The 16,804-nt window shown below is 45.0% G+C and overlaps 2 protein-coding genes across 5 annotated transcripts in view; one reads left to right on the forward strand and one right to left on the reverse strand.

The window, feature by feature from the left end:
* Positions 1 to 1,606: 1,606 nt before the first annotated feature.
* On the reverse strand, positions 1,607 to 8,692 carry optn (optineurin). Of its 4 annotated transcripts, none has more exons than XM_031582687.2 (14): positions 8,392 to 8,692; positions 7,506 to 7,648; positions 6,864 to 7,039; positions 6,182 to 6,328; positions 5,838 to 5,902; positions 5,350 to 5,460; positions 5,017 to 5,137; positions 4,743 to 4,858; positions 4,146 to 4,295; positions 3,771 to 3,855; positions 3,515 to 3,670; positions 3,265 to 3,407; positions 2,877 to 2,962; positions 1,607 to 2,776 (listed from the first exon to the last, which is right to left on the reverse strand). In XM_031582687.2, the coding sequence occupies exons 2-14, from the start codon at positions 7,627 to 7,629 to the stop codon at positions 2,676 to 2,678; spliced, it is 1,581 nt and encodes a 526-aa protein (XP_031438547.1). In that variant the 5' UTR covers positions 7,630 to 7,648; positions 8,392 to 8,692; the 3' UTR covers positions 1,607 to 2,675. The 4 variants fall into 4 exon arrangements, with proteins under 4 accessions (XP_031438547.1, XP_031438548.1, XP_012696838.1 ...); XM_031582688.2 differs by having other exon boundaries at positions 2,895 to 2,962; positions 8,392 to 8,691; XM_012841384.3 differs by having other exon boundaries at positions 3,515 to 3,673; positions 8,392 to 8,690.
* An 896-nt stretch (positions 8,693 to 9,588) lies between these two features.
* Positions 9,589 to 16,804, forward strand: part of ccdc3a (coiled-coil domain containing 3a) — a 9,975-nt gene continuing 2,759 nt past the window's right edge. The window contains exons 1-2 of the mRNA XM_012841387.3: positions 9,589 to 10,462; positions 10,795 to 10,969. Of these exons, the coding sequence (XP_012696841.2) occupies positions 10,083 to 10,462; positions 10,795 to 10,969 (555 nt within the window). The 5' untranslated portion in view covers positions 9,589 to 10,082. The remainder of the gene's footprint in view (positions 10,463 to 10,794; positions 10,970 to 16,804) is intronic.

The raw sequence follows: 16,804 nt of genomic DNA on the forward strand, positions 1-16,804 counted from the left end.
ATAGGAACTAGATGTCCAGTAGGTGGCACTGTGGAAAAGTCCTCTGACAAGATTTAAAGGAGAGAGAGAAAGAAATGGTTTCTGTGTTTGTTTGTTTTTTCCATTTTGTATAAGAAAATGATCTTTTCAGCGGTTTAGAGAAGTCCCAGCCTCATTCCATGGGTGCTGTGTACGGGACTTTAAGGACTTCCTGTCACGCGTCTCTGTCACCTGGATAGCCTGGTATGGTAGTACGCCTACGCCACAGGGTGGACTGGCCATCTGGCATACTGGACACGTTCCCGGTGGGCCGTTTGTGCAGACAGAATCAGTCTTGAATTTTATCTTTTTAATTCACTTAATTTTTGACTGGCCCATAAAGTAGATAGAGCGCCCCCTTGTGGTTGTTTCTTAACTGACACTGGCTGGCCCAATCAAATCTTACTTAACCATCCCAGTGTCTCAGTCTTGACTTTAACCATTAAATATATTTGACTCAGTGTCAAAAAACTGTGTGACGAAATGGATAATCGAACTGCAAGCAAGGTGTTAAGAAATTGCGGACAAACCAAGCCAGACTCCGCTGCCAAATGTCATGTTTGTTGCAGGACCTTCTGAAGCAGCTGCACCATTGCTGATACTGTTGCGTGTGGTGAGCAGCTAGAGGAAGTGGGTAAGGACAGGAAGATGAGGTGATGGAGATAATTACCAAACACTGTTAATGACTTTAGAATATATGAATCAAGTGCTTTGTATTAATAATGACCTTTTATGCTTTTCTTAAAGTGACATGGCTTTTCTGTGTTTCTGTGTATATGTGTAACTTTGATTAACTTGCGCCACTTATCGTTTTCTCGACCCTGGGAAGATACTAGAAGCTCAGTCGAGAACTTTATGATTAAACATTTATGGCGTCAGCATTAGATAAATCTTAAGTAACCCTTGTGGTTTGTGAGTGAAATTGCTTCACTTTCATTCTTGTGCTGTGAGTGAGCCCATTTGCAATTGTTATTGAATAAATATACTGATCTACAGCTCCGGAGTTCTTCAGGACTAAGATGTGATGGGTTCATCACGGCACTTACAAGAGTAGTTTGGGTTGCCTGCCCTTATAAGGGCTTTTTCCTTAGGCAGGAAGGCACATTTTGACCTAAAGCTAAATCTATTTAATTATTTCTTGCAGCAAACAAAAGGGTATAAGATCTGGTCAGTTTTGGGACATTTGACATTTTGGAACATTTATAATCAGTCCACACAGACGTTTGGGTTAAATTGCCTGTCTACCCCAGAAATTCCCCAATAAACCCCAAATAATATACAGTGCAGTCAGATGGGGAAGGCTTAGATTATATCAGTAATTGCAAAAGTGTGCAGTATTTGAAAATATGTATTAACTAAACAGTTTTTGTTTGCTTTGTATTTGGGCCCTGTTGTATTGAGGTCTTCTAAGTCATGACATTTGATTGAAATTACACACCTGTTTGTGTCATGCTTGTTTGTGTTTGTGTTAAGCCCTAGATTTGATCTTGAGCTTTATATTTATTATTATATGACTTTGTTGTTCATTTCATTTTTACATCGCAGCCTGTCGAAATGAGTTGTACCAATATATTTGTTGACATTTTGGAACATTTATAATCAGTCCACACAGCGTGTGTACCAGAACATTTATTAGACATGACTGGCAGGCTGTAGAGCTTTGTGTATAAATCAAATCAGACAGTTAGGCCTGTACCTTAGAATAGGTTCTCAGAAGAAATACATTCTCTCATGGTTAATTCACAGAGCAGGAAGTGGGCTAAACAACAGCAGTGGGAGGAAAAACACACACTCTAAAAGGCGTAACGTTCACATCTTGTTAATATTGCATGTCCAAAAAGCATCTTGCCTTTATCCAACTCCATCAGCAAGAATGTGGAGACCTAGTTGGTCACTGATGCCAACGCAAGCAGACAAGGCACCATCCTTCATTTTCAGAACAAAGTTGTCTCTCTCTGAGGCCTCCCCACTCCGGTTTTCACTTGCACTGAGTGACTGTACTTTATAGACATCAAAAACAGCTTCTTCAAACCAGTTTTTCCTCAAAGACAGGAAGTCAAGAAGCAGTCTACAGCATTGCAGTTGCCCATCTATTAAAGCATACAGATTCTCAGTAGCTAAAGTGCCCTGATGCAGTAACTACGATTTCTGTTCCACCCAAGATGGGCCTATTTGGTTGTATTTATTCAACAAAAGTTAACAAGATATTTTGAAGCCTGTCACTAAAACCATCTGAGTCAAAAGAACCTACTTAAAAGTTCCGTATATATACAATGGTTCTTCATAAATGCCTTTAGTGATCACGCTGTTATAAATTCATTAAACATGAAACCTATAAACCCAATATAAATTTAACCAAGCTTGAATTGGCAAACAAAATATAATTATTATATATTATATAAGCATATGAGGGCTTCAAAATCAGTCTAGCCTGACAGTGAACTTCAAATCTGAACAACAAAGATCTTACTTACAGAGTGCAAAATGGGAATAATTTGTTATACCATTCAGCACGAGTATTTCTTTTTAAGAGGAGTTACTGTGCAATTATTGTTATGTGCATTATTAAAGCTTGTTGTGGACTAGTCACAATGGACTAGTGTATGATGGTGATGGGGGGGTGGTGGTTATCGTTTGGGGACAGTCTGATCACTGGCTCAAATGATACAATCCATGATGTGGATTTGCAGGGAGTCGAGATCAGGAAGGATTTCATTACACTTCGGACAGGCGTGTTCCGGAATGTTCATTTCCACTCCTATGAGTCATAAAACACAGGGAAACAAGTGGAAGAAAGTAAGCAGCAAATATTGCATCACACAACATACGTCACTTCTATAATAATAAAACCAATAAACCTTTTCTTAAAGCTGTACCTCTGGCGCCCCCTTGTGGTGTAGCTCCACGCGGCACGTGTCTTCGCTGCATCTCCCCCAGTGATTGCCTGCAACAAGCACAGCTCATCAGTGGACTCAAGAGTGACCGCATCCCTCTCTCCAGCATTCATTTCAAAACTATTCATTTGCATTTCGATGTGTTTGTATAAATGAGTCTTCCCCAACTGCAGCTGCTTATAGATAAGCTAATATAATATTCCATACATGCATTTCACACAACTAAACACAAAAATATACAAATATACATGAAATATAAACTACATATCATTTATGTTATCTTGTTCCTCTGTACTTTTATTAAAATAAATTGAAAGGCATTAGAGCATACTTTGTTTGTAAGGGGGCTTACCTGCCAAATGAGTCCATCTCCTCCTCCAGCTGATTCTTCTGTTTCTTGACAAACTCAAGCTGAGCAGCGAGACGCTCCTTCTCAGCATGGATGGCCTCGCGAGCAGCCCGCTCGGCATAGAAATCAGCAGAGTACACTTCCGCCTACCCAAAACACACACACACATCAGATGCTAAACACACAGCATACGACCATCAAAGGTAGGCCGCATACACACACACACACACGTACCCAGTTCACAAGCACATACCTGGGCCTTAAAGACTGAGACCGTGTCAAGATCCTTTTCCTTCTGAAAAAGTTCCTGCTTCATGTCATCAATCTTCTGTTGCTTGGTAGCCAGTGCCTTTTCAGCTGCAACCAATCGCATCTGTATTCCGTTCGCCTCCTCCCGTGACATGCTTGCCTGCTGAGTGAGGGGGTCAGAGTTCAACAGGGAACGACTTAACGTGATGAGGCTAACGTGGATCTGAAAACCAATCGTGTGAGGCAGCACCCATGGTTACCTCTCGTCTCTTCCTCTCCTCCTTCATCTCATTGTAATCCTCAAACAGCTTAGTGTACGCATCCTTCAACTGAGCCAGGTTATTCCTGAGGAAGAGAAAGAGAGAGACGGATGCGAGTGTTAACGATAGACCACTATAGAATTGGGTTTTCACAAACACATCAGAACCTTTGGGTATAGTGTTCTCTGAAATACTCTAGGCGAGCTGTGTGATGTATTGTGTGACAATGTGGCAAAACATAGTGGGTGTCCTCTTTCATGTGTCTTGTGGGAGACTGTGGGAGATCTTGCAGGATATCAGCAATTTTCATAGGCTTAGTGTGTGTGTGTGTGTGTGTGTGTGTGTGTGTGTGTGTGTGTTCGTTTGTCTGCTCACTTCTCCTCCTGGGCTTTCTTCTGCTCCAGCTTGTTGTGGGCCTGGAGGCTCTCCATCTGCAACTTGAGCCTCTCGTTCTCCGTCTGCACCTGCTGACGCTCCCCCAGCTGGGTCCTCAGGCTGGCCAGCTCCTGCTCCATCTCCCGGCACCTACACACAACACACACACGTGGACAGGAGGCAGTCGGTCAGGGGACGGCCTGAGAGAGGTGGGTTTCCTCAATGGCCCTGGGGAAAGCGTTACTGAAGGGGCATTGTGATAACACAACCAAGTTCATTGGTCTTGATGAAAAAAAAAAAAAATCTAAATAAAAAAAATTATATATACAGTATACTGTATATATATCTGCACTATGCTGTTAATCACTTTGGATGATTGCACCTGCTTAGTGAATAAATGCAAATGTAAAACTTCTTGAATGTATTCATACTATATACTGTACGGGTGTGTTATTCGTACGCTACACTGTACGTGTGTGTTATTCGTACGCTACACTGTACGTGTGTTATTCGTACGCTACACTGTACGTGTGTGTTATTCGTACGTTACACTGTACGGGTGTTATTCATACTGTACACTGTACGTGTGTTTTGCACCTGTCCTGGAGGTTTTTCTTCATTTTCTCTGCTTCGTCCAGTTTGCTCTGGGGCTCCTGCAGCTCTTTGACGAGAGTCTTCACCTGAGCCTTCAGATTCTCCACTTCAGTGGCAGACTGCAAAGCACACACACACACACACACACACACACACACACACACACACACACACATTTATCTTCTGTTGTTGACTGACAATGCACACAAAAATATTCAGGAAGTCTGAAGTCAGGCAGTCAAACCTGTTGACTGAATACGACAGGAATGTCAGGTACCTTGTCAGCGCTACTCTGTTTGTCCTTATCGGCATCCTGTTGATCCATGAGCGGGAGAGGTAATGACGTCTGTGTGCTGATCTCACTGTTCTTCTGCCTCTGACGTTCCAATTCATTCAACCTGCCCATCCATTTTCCAGCATTTGAATGTAGGAATACAAACAGACACACACACACACACACACAGGGACGCACACACACACACACACAAACCAAACTGTTGGGATATGTTCTTTCTGTCTATCTTGCATAGGTAATTCGTTTCAGTGGAAAGTGAAAGTAACAATCGTGTACATTGTTTCTTAACAGTCATAATGAGGCCTACGCCCTCACCTCTCTCTAGCGGCGCGGAGCTCGGTCTCCAGCGTCTCCACGCGCTTGGTCTCACTCCTCAGAGACTGCAGCAGCTGGCTCACGGTCTGCTCCTCTGATTTCAGGCGTGTCCTACACAAAGGGGAACACTTGTCTGTTACAGAACAAACACAAACAAACACAAGTGTACGCACGCATACACACACACACACTCACTCACACACACACACACACAGGCTAGGCTTTGCAAAGCAGAAGTGATGATGACTACAGATAATAGTATGATAGCGCATACACACTGAAACAGTGAACTTGGTAGACACAGATGTGACTGTTGGTTGGTTGGATGGTTTAGGACAGGTCTGCTAGTGGCAAGATGGGCATGGCGGAACAAGGCTAAGAGGTACACCCACTAATCTTGAGCTGCATGTCCATTTGAAGTGCCATGAAGGAGACACATACTACACAACACACACACGCACACATACACACAAAGAGAAACTGCTTACATGCATGAGGCTGTGAGTTCCTCCTGAGTGGAAGGTATGTCTTTTGTCACATTTAGTTGTCCTTCCTGTAAGAGTTCAAGTAATTTTTCAACAAACTTAAGTATAATAGCCTTTTTCAGTGAACCAGTGTGAGTGCATTTGTAAATTAACGTAGTTTGTGAAAGAGAGTATGAATGGGTGTGAGAATTAATTTAATGCATAGTGATCGGTGTCTATGTGAACACAAAGCTGTGAGTTTCGTAGTGTGTAAACGAATGAAAAAACACATAAGCAGCTGCCTAAAATGGTGTGTGTATGATACAGATTAAGTGGGATTGGGATTGGGAGAAATCAGCATCACGTACAGCAATCCGGATCTCGATGAAGGAGTTATCGGGGGATTCCTGGCCCATCTTCAGCTGCAGCTCCGAATTGAGGGCCACCAAGTCGTTCTTCTCGGCCTGCACACGGCCCAACTGAACCCTGAGCACCTCAATCTCCCCTGCCTCAGCCTGCAACATACACAGAGACACGCTCAGGCACAGCACAGCACAGCTGCACACCGCCATTAGATGCAACTCACTGAAGTTCTGAAACAAGCTAACTCTGATGGAAAGGGTTAACACAAATCCTTAGTGGTAAACCTGTATTTGACATGGTGTGATCTGTGATTCAGCAGGACAAGTCTGTCCAGATGATACTATAGAATGTAAATGAACATAACCACGAACACGAAGATTCCACATGAAACAGTATGCATATGAACAGGGGTTTGCAAAAGTACTCAAACCGCAAGAAGTATATTTCAGTTTTATTTATAATTGTATTTATTTATTTTTACTGTTAGCAGACAAATATAATATATTGTCATTGGAAATATACCAGAGCATAAATGTTCTTTTGTAATTGTTAAAATGGTGATGATTTTCAGGAGTGTTGAACACTTTGTACATACACATAAATCATAAAGTGTGACTCAAACGTGTGGAATTTAACTGTGTTTTTTGGGGGGTAAATGAATGAAAATGAGATGGCTCATTTTCTAACCTGTCCTGGTACTTGGTTTTTCAATCCCTCGTTCTCTGTGCTGAGAGCCAGCACTCGTTGCCTGGCTTCTTCTAGCCGGCCCTCCAGGAACTCCCTCTCATCCCTCTGCTTCTCCCGCCAGAGAGACAGATCCTCAAAACGCTCCTTCATGGACGAGTTTGTCTGCCTCAAGGCCTCTGTGAAGACCACCAAAGAGAGGGTGTGTGAGAAAGGGAAACAAGCTCTCACCCACACACACATTCTTTCACCTACCAACACACACATACTGTATATACATACATACATATACACACACACACACACACACACACACACACACACATATACAAAGACACCCCCACCCCACACACAGCAGATACACAAAACACACGTGTACATGTGTGTCTCACTTGCGTTGTGTACACCAGCACTGCCCAACAGCGTACACGAACTTTGAATCTCGTGCACGGGAGGCGGGCGTGCTAGCAAGGAGGCTAAACCCAACGGGTTTAGTAATTGTCGCTAGCACTGTAACCATTGGCTACCGTTACATGACACACAGAAAGACGGAGCACTGCGTTCCAGAACTCTAGCTTAGGTGACTGATTAATCAATATTTGTGTTGGTTAGCACCATTATAAATGCCCCCCGTCACACACACACCTTTTAGCTCTCGATTCTCCATTATGAGGATATTCATCTGCTCTAGGGCCTCCTCCAGGCTGCCCACCCCAGCTTCAGTCGGGGACCCTCGGTCCCCATTTACCAACGGGGTGCTGGACGCCATTGATCCACTGTCTCCTCCTCTGCAGGTACACGTTGGAAGGGAATGTGTGAGATTATGTGCGAGACATAAAGAGAGAGAAATTCCAATCGTATGTTAGTGAATTCTATCAGGGGTTACACAGAGATACGCATGGCAACGACTCATAAAGGAAACTAGTCACCCCCAAAGATCAGTGCCATCACTGTCTTATCACAGAGAGTTTTGTCAGCACAATGTCACAGGCTTTGCTTTTCTTCCAAGTTAACCACGCATAACTGTAATGACTGTGCCAATTGGTTAAATATCAGCAGTCAGACTATCTTGGTTATCTTGGTGTTGTTGCGCAGGACACTAAATTCAATAATCCAGTCACATGGCCCAACACGATGACTCGTCAATTCGCAAAAAACAAAATGTCACGAAAATCAACTAGCAATAAAAAACATGATCGTAGTTCCATTTTGTAATTGTTGTAAATCCAACACTTAAGTTATACTTATGTAGCTGAGGATTTGTGAGTGAATCGGTTTTGCTTTAACCTACAAGTTTAAGTTTCGGTTTCGCCTAACTAATGGGGTCCAATCTCTGACAACCCTTATCCATATCAAGTATGCGTTGGTCAGAGCAAAGGCCTTCAACTTTTCAGCAACAGCAACAACACCAAAACAATCCTGATGATACTCCATAAGACAGGGAGAATGATTTCAAACTAAACATGATTCTGACTTTACCAAGTTATAAGAAGAAGACTTTATGAAATGCAAAGTTATTGTTAGTACGTACCGTTTTATTTCACCGAAACGATGTGGCCAAAACAAAACTGTTCAGGTTCTGACGTTTGCTCACTATCTTCTTGACACTCGCTCCGTCTTGTTTAGGAATTCTCTGCTTTTCTTCCTGGTGTTGACGTTGCGTCGGTACGTCTCTATGACGGAAACTGTCAGCAACAGATCGGCTCAAGAGCGAGTGCGATCTAATGGTAATATGGATTGGTCTAGAAGGTGGTTTCCACCAGAACACATGTAGCTGTGATCGCACCTGATGTTACATTACATTACACGATGGGGGCGAGACAGTCCGACAGCAAATGTTCCGTGGAGATCAGCTGACGATGCCGTCATCGGCTGATATTTCACCCCGTCCTCTGCCGCAGTGGGATTTCCCCCCTGAAGCATGACCTTGCGCGGATATGTGGATGGCAGCATGTTGGACAAATGGCACATGAACTTTGAAATGATTCTGGTCATTCCACGTATACGCATCATGTCGATAAGTTACTGAAGAATTTAACTACGCCATGTTATATGCCATGCTGAGAGATACATTTTCAGTTCAGAGGTAACCTATAAGAAAAGCTTGCCCTATAATAAATGTTCAGAGATAGCCCATAATAAAGGCTTGTCATAGCTTACGCAAGCTTGGGTGGAGGAGATAACTACTTATTATAAGTACTGGTTCTGTATCGAACCACTAGATGGCGACATGCGCACACATTACTAGCGTTTTATCTCTTTGATGGTTTGTGAAACAGAGCTGGGCTATGGTAGCTTTGTGTTCCACTGTGCGCTGAGAAGCTTTTGCTCTGAGTTATACAATGTAAACATTTCCCCTTACGTCTCCCATCCACATTTTGAAATGCCTAGCAGTCTATGAGTTATAACAATAAAACACCCTACATTTACACTGCTAGACTGTGGAGGAATATAATCAGCATTTTGAAATGCCGGGCAGTCTATGAGTTATAACAATAAAAACACCGTAAATTGTACACTGCTAGACTGTGGGGGAATATAACTGTGTGCATCTTCTCATCTTACTTTACCCACTCAAGCATTCCACTGGAATGAAAAGTGTGGACTGAATGTCACTCCGTGGGAGTCGAAGGTAGAGGAGTGAGCGAAGTTGCCATTGGTTGGTTAAACTTTGGGGCTGTCTCATTGGCCTAAGACAAGCCTCACTAATGATGCTGTGGAAGAGGCTTGAAAGAGAGGCAAAAGAATGTCCACACACGGGACGGTGGCTCCGGCGGAATGCTGCTCTAGACCCGCGGATAGCCCACATCACATATCAGTTCAGGTTGGATGCAACGCAACTGTCATGGATCTGCACGAGTCCTGGGTTTATCTCACCCTCGTGAAAGAGAAAAACTTATGACTACATCCTAAAGTTAACAAGACACACCTGGAAATGGATTAATTTCAAAACGGCAGCGTGTGAGTTAACTCTCTTATTTAAAATTCTGCAGCAGTGTGCGGCAATAACGAAACAGCTGAACGGCGCTTCAATCTTTAATTTCAAATGAGTTTTGCATACGTCGGTTATTCGGATGATGGGGCAACATGAGTGAGATTGTATAAACTCCTGTAAGGACCGTGTATAGATTAACCTCAATATTAAGACCAACCTCCCTAAACAAACTGGTGTCCTAGTCTACGTCAACCCAAGAGTTTTCACTTGTTGCACCTAAGCGAAAGATGCTGCGCGCGCACTTGATGGCACTTGGCCTCTTGCTGAGCCCGCTGGGTCTTGCGCTGGGGTGCCAGCTGCCGACCGAGTGGCGGCCGCTGAGCGAGGGCTGTCGCGCGGAGTTGGCTGAAATCATTGTGTATGCCAAAGTGCTCGCTATCCACGAAGAACCGCATGCTGCGAGCCTCTTCAACTACTTGCCGTACCAGTTTGAGGAGGAGCGCGCCGGGCTCCTCTACGCGGCCGAGGTGGAGATGCTCTGCGATCAGGCGTGGGGCAGCATGCTCGAAGTGCCCGCTGGCTCCCGGCTGAACCTCACGGGGCTGGGTTACTTCTCCTGCCAGTCACACACCGTGATGGAGAACGAGTCCTATATCTTTTTCCTGAGGTGGGTTTGTGTGTGCGTGTGAAAGTGTTGAGGTCAGAGGTGAGGGTCAAAGTTCAAACTGAGATTGACAGTTCCCTGTTTGGATGATAGACAAGTTTCAGGCACAGTCACATCGCTACACAACCCTCTTTCAATTGAGCTGTGTCTAGTCACTTAACCCTTCAGATGGCAGTAAGCTTGAGATCACACACCCACACACACACAACGTATACATTCATAAAGAGCTTAAGGCAATATGCGTACACTGTGCATTGATTCAAAGACTATTTCTCTCTCTCCCATTTCTCTCTCCCCTCTCTGTCTATTTTTGCACTCCCATTCACTTTGCATAGGATGGACGAAAACTACAACCTCCTTCCGCATGGAGTCAACTTCCAGGATGCCATATTCCCAGACACGTCGGAGAACCGACGGACGTTCTCTAGCCTCTTCCAGTTCTCCAACTGCACACACGGCCAGCCCATGCAGAGCTTCAGCCCCGCCTGGGAGAACCAGGAGGACAGCAGGGTAAGACCAGTGGCTGGCCTGCTCCAGCCCCAGCCCCAGCTCCTGCTCCTCGCCTGGGGGTAAACGTGTGGGTGTCTGGCCTGTTTGGAGGACCTCCAGTAGGGAAACAGTGGAGAGTTCAGGTTACACTTGGAGCTTAAGGGGATTTATGTAGCAATGCAACAAAATTGGCTGTTCATTAATGACTCACTCTGTCTCCGTGCACTCAGTGGAAGAGATTGCTCTGTGTGTGTCTGTGTGTGTGTGTGTGTGTGTGTGTGTGTGTGTGTGTGTGTGTGTGTGTGTGTGTGAGTGTCTGTGTGTGCTCGTGTGAGTGTCTGTGTGTGTGGAAATGAAAAGAGGTAAGGTGTGTGTGTGTGTGCACTGTGCTGTGGAACAGCTGAACAGTAAATCTTGCGGGCTCGTAAATGTCTGTGTGTGAGTGTGTGCATGTGTGTGACAGGGCTGTCCTCCCCGCCTACCTGCAAGGTTGGCCGCAGAAAACATTAACCTGCCCGTTGCCCCAGCAACGTCAGGTGCAAACTTGCTCGGGGCACCAGATGTGTAATCGTCGGCATGGAGATGACATCAAGACAGGAAACCAAAGATAGAGAGGAAGAATGAAACAAGAGATGAACACCCACAAATACAATAGCTGTCATTTGTCTCTTTCTAACAACACCTTTATCTGTCTTTCTCTCTCCTTGTCTGTGAATGTGCAAGCCTAGCACCTTTATTTGCTATACTGGGAAGGGCATTGATGAAGCTGTGGTTTATGTTTTTAAGAACTTTGTCTGCGTTCAGTTGTGGGTACAGGCAGGCTGGGTGTGAGCATTATGTGATGGCTAATTTCTTGGAAGGCCAAGTTGGCCATCCTTAAGTCCTTAAATCTCTCCTCCACTGCCTGAGTCTGAGTATGTGAGAGGATATAATGTGTTTAGCTCATGGGAGGTTGGGGGACCTCAGTGGAAAGCCAGTTTGCAGACCTCCCACTTTGACCCACCTCTCTCTCTCTCTCTCTCTCTCTCCCTCTCGCTCTCTCTCTCCCTCTCTCTGTTATGCATACACATACACACACATGCACACAAACAAACGCACACACACACACCCTAGCCCACCCTGCCTGGTCACTTGCCTTACACCCACAATGCATCTGGCCAATTCATTCCATCTGAGAGGAGAAAGAGGCAAGAGAGTTCAACTTCAGATGAAGAGCGGAAGAGGGGGGAAGAGTGAATGACTCAGGAAGGTCAGAGGGACTTAATCACAGTAGTCAAGACAACTAATCAGGCATCCAGGAAGGACAGCTGGGGTTACACCATCAGCACAACCTTCTGCATCAAACTGTGATTATCCGTAGGATTTGTTCACATATTCTCTCTCTTTCCTCTCTCTCTCTCTCTCTCTCTCTCTCTCTCTCTCTGTCTGAGTGAGTGAAAGTATGCTACAGTAGGAATCTTCATTACCTGTCTTTGAAACACCCCCACTTCCTCTGACCTTGCTTTGGAAGGAGTAGGGTTGAGTAGGTCCGTGTGTGTATGTGTGTGTGTGTGTGTGTGTGTGTGTGTGTGTGTGTGTGTGTGTGTGTGTGTGTGTGTGTGTGTGTGTGTGTAATAAAACACAAGGTAAGATAGTAACATCAAAGCATTTCTTGTTTTAGGTTCACAGAATTTCACAGACGTGTCTTCTGGACTATATAGCTTCGCTTCTGTTTGTGTGGGTGTGTGTGAGTGTGAATTTGTGTGTGTGTGTGTGTGTGTGTGTGTTAGGTGCCTTGTTCTGGTGTTCTGAGGGCAGAGGTCGTGCCCTCTGGGGTTAGACTTGCTCAAACAGGTGTGCTGTGGTCTAAACAGATGTCACAGGAAAGATTAAAGGTAAATTTTTTTACAGACAGAGTAACAAACTTGTAATTTTCACTAAACACACACACACACACACACACACACACACACACACACACTCTCTCACACACACACACACACACACACACACACACACACACACACACACACACACTTGGTGTGCCTGGTAGTGTGCATGATACACAGGCAGAGGGGATTACCAGTGCTGCCAAAGAAAGAAAGACAAAGTGTATTTTAAAGGATCAGGGTGGTCTTCCTCTGGGAAAAATATTGAACTCTCTCTCTCTCCCTCTTTCTCTCTCTCTCTCTCTCTCTCTCTCTCTCACACTGGCTCACTCTTTCATCTACCATATGTGTGTAAATGTCCCTTAAATATGTTTATATGACCCTTATATATCGCTGTATGTCTGTCTCTTATACATACTACAACAACCTCATACCTATCATGCTAGTTTGCAAGCACACAGGATAATGTGAATGGAATGGAACTGCCAACATAGACAGCAATTGTACACATAAATCACAGAGAGGGAGAGAGAGAGAGAGAGATAGAGAGATAAAGTCACACACATTAAGGATAAAAGTAAAATGTCACATATATATCAGACACACACACACACACACACACAGGTCTTCACACAGAAATGGAATTAATCTCTCGGAGTTTGAAATCCATTTAAGATGAATGTGGATGATCCTATGATTGGGTTTAGCCTTTGTGCACAGTGTGTGTGGCGGGGGTGTGTGTGTGCCCAGTGTGTGTGTGTGTGTGTGTGTGTGCACAGTGTGTGTGTGTGCACAGTGTGTGTGGCGGGGGGAGGGGAGTCAGACATGAAAGACTACATGAAAGGTCTTTTATTTCCACAAGATTAAGGCATTTTTTAGTCTTAGCCTCAAGCTCCATGGGCTTTCAGACACGGTATAGTGAAGGGGTTCACATTTAAAGGCACAAGAAGAGGATATCCATTAGGGGGACGGGTACACATATAGTGTACATACGGACAAACACACGCATAGTTAGTCAGGCTCACACACATGCATGCCTTCAAAGCATATTTATAGACAAACAAAAATAGGCACTTAACCAGAATTGTGTGTATACAAAAAGCACACAGAGATAAAAAAAAAAGAACACACATACACACACAGGCTATCTGCCTCTATCTTCCCTCTTGCATGTAGTCCATCCCCTTTCACCTTTCCACTCTGCTCTTTCAAGTCTTCACTTTCTCCATCCATCAGTGTTCATGTTATCATTACTGTGTGTGTGTGTGTGTGTGTGTGTGTGTGTGTGTGTGTGTGTGTGTGTGTGTGTGTGTGTGTGTGTGTGTGCAGCACAGAAGTTAATGTGCGGTAACCATAGATCAGAGGTCAAAACAGGCTCAGCAGATGGTAAAGGTCAGTCAGCATGATAAACTCTGTGTGTGTGTGTGTCTACGTGTGTGTCTACGTGTGTGTGTGCGTGTGTCTGCGTATGCATGAGTGTGTGTGTGTCTGTGCGTGCGTGCATCTGTGTGTGTGTGTCTGTGTGTGCGTGTGTTTGTGCGTGTGTGTCTGTGTGCATGTGTGTGTCTGTGTGAGTATGCGTGTGTGTGTGTGTGTGCCTATGTGAGTGTGCCTATGTGTGCATATGCATATGTGTGTGTGTGTGTGTGTTTGTGTGTGCATATGCATGTGTGTGTGTCTGTGTGTGCATATGCGTGTGTCTGTGTGTGCATATGCGTCTGTGTGTGTGTCCGTGGGTGGCACTGTGTTGTGTTCGTCCTCCCCAAGGCTGCAGTGTGTGTGTGTGAGGGCTGCAGTGTGTGTGAGGGCTGCAGTGTGTGTGTGTGAGGGCTGCAGTGTGTGTGTGAGGGCTGAAGTGTGTGTGTGAGGGCTGCAGTGTATTTGTGAGGGCTGCAGTGTATTTGTGAGGGCTGCAGTGTGTGTGTGTGTGAGGGCTGCAGTGTGTGTGAGGGCTGCAGTGTGTGTGAGGGCTGCAGTGTGGGTGAGGGCTGCAGTGTGTGTGTGTGAGGGCTGCAGTGTGTGTGTGTGAGGGCTGCAGTGTGTGTGTGTGAGGGCTGCAGTGTGTGTGTGTGAGGGCTGCAGTGTGTGTGTGAGGGCTGAAGTGTGTGTGAGTGAGGGCTGCAGTGTGTGTGTGTGTGTGTGTGTGTGTGTGTGAGGGCCGCAGTGTGTGTGTGTGTGTGTGTGTGTGTGTGAGGGCTATCTCACATCCATTCACCATAAGACTACACACTGCCTCCTGCTCCACCAGCCCAGGTCCCTTAATGCCAGGCTTCTCAGGCCAGCTCCTGCGGCCCTTTAAGTTCTTCCCTGCTTTCATTTAGCTCGTCTCAACCTATTCATTCAACAAAGGACATTGTAATGATGCAGAATCAGATAACGAAACGAGATAATGCCCTAAAGGTTTCAGTACCACCGTGTTTGTGTGTGTGTGTGTTTGTGTGTGTGTGTGAGATCTCCTCAGAGACTGGATTGACATATGCTGAACGTTCTTTGTTTATTTGTTTGTTTAACGGAAATTACCTTCAATTTTGTGGCTTTGCTTTGAGCAGTGCTCATCCAGGGCTCTAACCCCGTCTGCAGAGTCCTGCTGTGTGGGAGCAGTTGCTGCAATTATGCCAAGTGTTATTTCAGGTGAAAGGGGAGGTGATGAGGTTGTTTAGACAGTGGGCGAATATAACCTTGTCTCGCATGCCCTGGCTCTCTCCTCAGGCTGGAGTCCCACACAGAACTCTAACGAAGTAGCCTCAGCAGTCTAGGAACCTACAAAAGTCTCTAACGAAGTAGCCTCAGCAGTCCAGGAACCTACAGAGGAAGTAGCCTCAGCAGTCTAGGAACCTACAGAGGAAGTAGCCTCAGAAGTCTAGTAACCTACAGAGGAAGTAGCCTCAGCAGTCTAGGAACCTACAGAGGAAGTAGCCTCAGCAGTCTAGGAACCTACAAAAGTCTCTAACGAAGTAGCCTCAGCAGTCCAGGAACCTACAGAGGAAGTAGCCTCAGCAGTCTAGTAACCTACAGAGGAAGTAGCCTCAGCAGTCTAGGAACCTACAGAGGAAGTAGCCTCAGCAGTCTATGAACCCACAGAGGTCTAAAATCATGCACTGAATGACACTTCTTAACAGCGGGAGTTGTGGCATAATTTAGACTCTGCACAACTGTTGGACTGTGAAGCCACATCATGGTTCTGAATGTTTGGCAGATGCCAGAACAAGACATGTATAGATTTCTCTGCAGAAAGCTTCTTTTGCGGTTTTGTTTTGTTTTTCAGGGGATTGTGGGAGATGCTTCATTTTAATTGCGCCATTGCCTGGTCACTCGTCAAATACTTCAGTCTGTTTGTTCAGGCAAGCTGGGTCAGACTAACATAAACACACACTAACACTAATATGTCAACAGGGTGTGACAGGCAGTACAAACAGCTTCTTTTGTTTACACACATTTTTTCTCGTTCACATAGTCTTTGTCTCCATTTGGAAAAAGGGACAAAAAGTTGTGAAAAGGATGGATTTGGGTTTTAGCTAGTAGTATGAGTGTGTATGTGTTTGTGTGTGTTTGTGTGTGTCTGTGTGTCTATTTTTTCTGTATCACCTATACAAAGTTAACAAGGTAGTAGTTTAGGAGTTCAGACTGAGCCTATGCGTGTGCAAACTGCATGTTTGGCAAGCTAGTTGGCTAGCGTCCTGGGTTCTGTCCCAGGGATGCTGCTACAAATCTCTCCAGTCAGATCCCCCCTTACAGGTGTACAGATGATGAACGAGGAGATCACAGGGGGAGGGTAGGCGAGGCTGTCCTGATGGCGGAGTGGAGTTAGGATGAGTGGGAAGAGCGTAGCCTATAAATCATCTCAACCACTGCTTGGAACAACTTCTCTTTTTTTGTGTGGAAGATGCTAGCTATCTTCACATCCCTGTGATGTTGCTTCTTTAAACATCTGTAACCATGGAGATAGGACTCTGCTTTCTTCCCCCTCTGCTCTTACCTGTGGTCCTTG

Source organism: Clupea harengus, chromosome 16, assembly GCF_900700415.2.
Source record: "Clupea harengus chromosome 16, Ch_v2.0.2, whole genome shotgun sequence".
Classification (NCBI taxonomy): Eukaryota; Metazoa; Chordata; class Actinopteri; order Clupeiformes; family Clupeidae; genus Clupea; species Clupea harengus.

What these genes read in the sequence shown, in the direction of transcription:
- optn (XM_012841384.3), bottom strand. Translation starts at nt 7,629, where the DNA reads ATGGCGTCCAGCACCCCGTTGGTAAATGGGGACCGAGGGTCCCCGACT. An exon ending in AACAGAGTAGCGCTGACAAG is followed by an intron (nt 4,859 to 5,016) that starts GTACCTGACATT and finishes TGTGCTTTGCAG; the next exon opens with TCTGCCACTGAAGTGGAGAA. An exon ending in GAGATGGACTCATTTGGCAG is followed by an intron (nt 2,963 to 3,264) that starts GTAAGCCCCCTT and finishes TGCTTGTTGCAG; the next exon opens with GCAATCACTGGGGGAGATGC.